This window comes from Propithecus coquereli, unplaced genomic scaffold (assembly GCF_000956105.1).
Source record: "Propithecus coquereli isolate 6110/MARCELLA unplaced genomic scaffold, Pcoq_1.0 Scaffold202, whole genome shotgun sequence".
NCBI classification, from domain to species: domain Eukaryota; kingdom Metazoa; phylum Chordata; class Mammalia; order Primates; family Indriidae; genus Propithecus; species Propithecus coquereli.
The window spans coordinates 964935-968783 of NW_012145190.1; the positions used below are offsets into that span (position 1 = coordinate 964935).

A 3849-nucleotide genomic window follows, 5' to 3' on the forward strand; every position below is an offset into this window, starting at 1 on the left:
TGTGGGTGATCTCCCCCTTCTATTACTCACCTCTCCTTAGATGTAGAGAAATGGAAATAATGTAAGCAGGAATAAATCAAAAATGTATTACTCCAGTACCACTTCCCTGAGTAAGGTTTGTCTTTTCCCTCTCCCAGAAGCACATCATGACAGTCCACTGACTAGCTACTACCAGCTCAGCCTTGACGTGTTGGCCTTGTGTCTGTTCAATGGAAGCTACTCAGCCACCAAAGTTGCTGAAATCTTCTCTCCTGAAAATAAAAACTTTTATTTACATGGCCAGTTCTCAGTAGGTGAGTCACTAAATCCAATTCCCTTGGTACAGAGGACATGATCATAAGCAAGTCTTACCCTTTGGGTTTTTCTACCAGTAAGTAATTGGATCATTTTTCCTCTTCTCTTCACCCCAAGTCCCCTCAGAAGAAAACTTTCTTTTGGAGAAGAATGGATAATGGGTGACCTTTAAGCCTCTTTCTAGATGTGTGGTATAATAGAAAGACCTAGTTCCTACCCCAGCTCTTCTTTGAGTTATATAGCCAATGGATGTTAACTCTTGATCCTAATTTGTAAAATGAGGATAGAGGATGAGAATATTCATATAAAAAATTTTAGGAAGTATAGGCTGTAGAGAAAAGAAATGTAGTGGAATTCATTTATCTTAACACTGCCTCTTTCTTTAATTTATTGGGACAATTTGAACATGTGGATTGACTTGAAAAATACAACTTCTCTGGTGACAAAGTCTGATATTTTAATCAATAAAGTATGGATTCATCTTGGAGAAGAACCAGAAATTTTTCACTGTGTCAGCTTAAACATCCAAAAAGAAGTCTCTAGACAGTTCAGCCCCTATTACTCCAAATGCACAAGCTCAACTTTCTCCAAGAAGTTACAAGCAAACCGCCATTCAGTATTTCTAGACAGTAAGGAGAAAGTGAGGTTTCCTGTACTCCTTTTCCTAGGAGAGAGGGAAGGCACCATGCTAAAGGACACAGGAGGAACCAAGTATCAAGCCAGAAAAAGAGCCCTTTTCCCAATCTCTTGCCTCATCCTCTCCCTTAAGGACATTTACTGGGTAAAAATTCTGTTAAGTACTATTTTCTAATGTCTTCTAAGGGAACTCTTAACAGCCTTGCAAAGACATATTTTGTTTGGTGCATCATCCCAGGTTTTCTCAATTCCTTTGCCAGTACGGCTGAAAGATTGGAGAAAGATGGAAAAGATGAGAGGAATTAGGATGTAAAAATGGAAGACTGTCCCTGTGTATGCACCTACAAATCCATAGGTGTTTTTATGACCCAGGTGTGAGGTATTAAGTATGAGGAACCTAGCAACTCAACATAGGTCGGGAATTTTGAAATATTTGCGTGGTTAGTTCTGGAGCAATGATCGTTGTATCTTGAAATCCTTCTCTCCCATCATCAATGAGCATGACCAACCATCCCAGTTTCTCCAGATCTGTCCTGCTTTCAGCACTAAAACCCTTCAGCCCAGGACAAATTCGGATGGTTGGTCACCCTGTCTACAACGTTCTGTGTCCTGACAGGTACTGGTGCGATGGCTGTCCTGGCTCTGACCTGCGTGAAAAGGAATCTAACTAATGCGCAGAGCAAAGCAGGTGAAAAGGACTTAGAGAGGATCAGTAATCATACAAAGTCACTGGTAAAGAAGATTCTGTCTCAGAAAAAAGAAAATGGTCTCCTTGGGAATGCATTCAGTACAGGAAACGCTATGCAGGTAAGTCAGCGGGCGAAGCGGGAGGCAGAGGAGAGTCGTGGAGGAAAGCCTTCTTATTGGCCTCCTGAGACCTTCTTATCCATTCTGTGCTTCCTGTAGCAACTTCGATTTTCTTCAAGTGATTCCCCTCCCTTGCCTGAAATGTATTCTTCTCACCTTCAACCTTTACCTCCCCATATCCAGTGCTCCTAGGAAGCTTTTCCTAATTACAATCTAAGAAATTCTAGACTCTACTGCAATCTGTCTTGTGCTATCATGTGTAATTTTACACTTTACCATATACACTAGCCCCCCTTACCCATGTTTTTTTTTCTTTTCACTGTTTCAATTACCTACAGTCAACCATGGTCTGAAAGTACTAAATGGAAAATTCCAGAAGTAAATAATTAATATGTGTTAAATTGTGCATCATTCTGAGTAGCATAATAAAATCTCACACCTTCCTGCTCCATCCCACCTGGCATGCGAATCATCCCTTTGTCCAGTGATTTGTCCACACTGTACACACTCCCTGCCTATCAGTCACTTAGCGGCCATCTTGATTATCAGATCGACTGTCACAATAACCCTTATATTAGTGTGATGCACACCATCTGGGGGATGGACATGCTTGATGCTCTGATTCAGGTGGGGCAAAGGCATTATATGAAACCTAAACATTTGTCCCCCCCTAATATGCTGAAATAAAAAAATAACCCTTATATTACTTAATAGTGACCCCAAAGCACAAGAATAGTGATGCTATAGTATATTGTTACAATTGTTCTAATTTATTATTAGTTTATTATTGTTAATATCTTACTGTGCCTAATTTATAAATTCAACTTTATCACCAGTCTGTATGTATAGGAAAAAACATAGTACATTTAAGGGTTGGTACTGCTATTCACAGTTTCAGGCATCTACTGGGGATCTTGGACATTCATCTTAGGTCTCCTTTTACAATAGTTTGTCTGTCAACAATATCTACTGAGTCCCTCCTATATGACATGTATTTTTCCAGTGTTGGGATACAGGAGTGAATATGGCAGAGAAAGTCTGTTCTCACTGGAGCTATTATAGCTTGTGTTATTAAGCAGTTCCCCACCTCCCCGCCCAGAGTAGTTTATAAGCTTTTTGACAGCAGGAAATATAGCTGAGTTATCTAAGGTGCCGCCTATGTAGTAAATGTTCAATAAATACTGAATTACTGGATTCTCTCTCTCTCTCTCTCTCTCAGGCCCTTTTTGTGTCATCAGACTATTACCAAGAAAGTGAATGGAATTGCCGACAAACTCTGGACACGGTGCTCAACGAAATTTCTCGAGGAACATTCAGTATTCCAATTGCCGCAGCCCAGATCTTACCTGCTGTGATGGGAAAGACCTACTCGGATGTTAACTCTTGTGTCTCTCTTTCAGGTATAAGTTCTAAAGAGCAAACTGTTTTGCCTTTCACCATAATGCCAAAAGCACGTGAGATTTAGGTGTTCTTACGGACCCAAAGTAACCAGACAAACCTCTGAAACAGTTCCCAGAAAGAACTCAGTTCTCATTATGTCATCAGGAATTACAGCCACCTGAGGATTTTTTCTTAACTGGGTGCTAGATGTTATTCTTGGTTCAAACACTGATAAACAAGGTATACTTGATAAAGTGATGTCTACCTCCAAAGGTATATTTTCTGATTGTCGGGTATAGAGAGATCTGAGCATCCTTCCCAACCTAAACAAAGTATAGAGGATCTGTTTTGTGACTCTGACTTTCCATTATGCACAATGAGTGATGCATCGGGGAAAGAAGACATCTGTGTGGAAGGAATATGGCAATAATCTAAGAAAATCGTAGCATGAGCCATTGATTCAAACAAATTATTTTACAACACATATCTCTGTACATTCCTTGCTCTGCCACTTAAAGTTTTAGGAATCTTGGACAAAATGTTTACTCTAAGCTTCAGTTTTCTAATGTACAAAAATGGTAATGATGACAGTATCTAACATAGGTTTTTTGTGAGGACTGAATGAGATAATCCATGTGCCATGACTAGTACAGTGCCTGACACTTGATGTGTTTTCAGTAAGTGTTAAGAAATAAAAAGGATCAAAAAGGCAAGCATTATTGTATGCTGTAC

The 3849-nt window shown here is 39.7% G+C and overlaps 1 protein-coding gene across 1 annotated transcript in view; it reads left to right on the forward strand.

The window, feature by feature from the left end:
- TCN1 (transcobalamin I (vitamin B12 binding protein, R binder family)) overlaps positions 1–3849 on the forward strand; it is a 42943-nt gene that overhangs the window by 36754 nt on the left and 2340 nt on the right. The window contains exons 5-6 of the mRNA XM_012643854.1: positions 1547–1737; positions 2957–3137. Of these exons, the coding sequence (XP_012499308.1) occupies positions 1547–1737; positions 2957–3137 (372 nt within the window). The remainder of the gene's footprint in view (positions 1–1546; positions 1738–2956; positions 3138–3849) is intronic.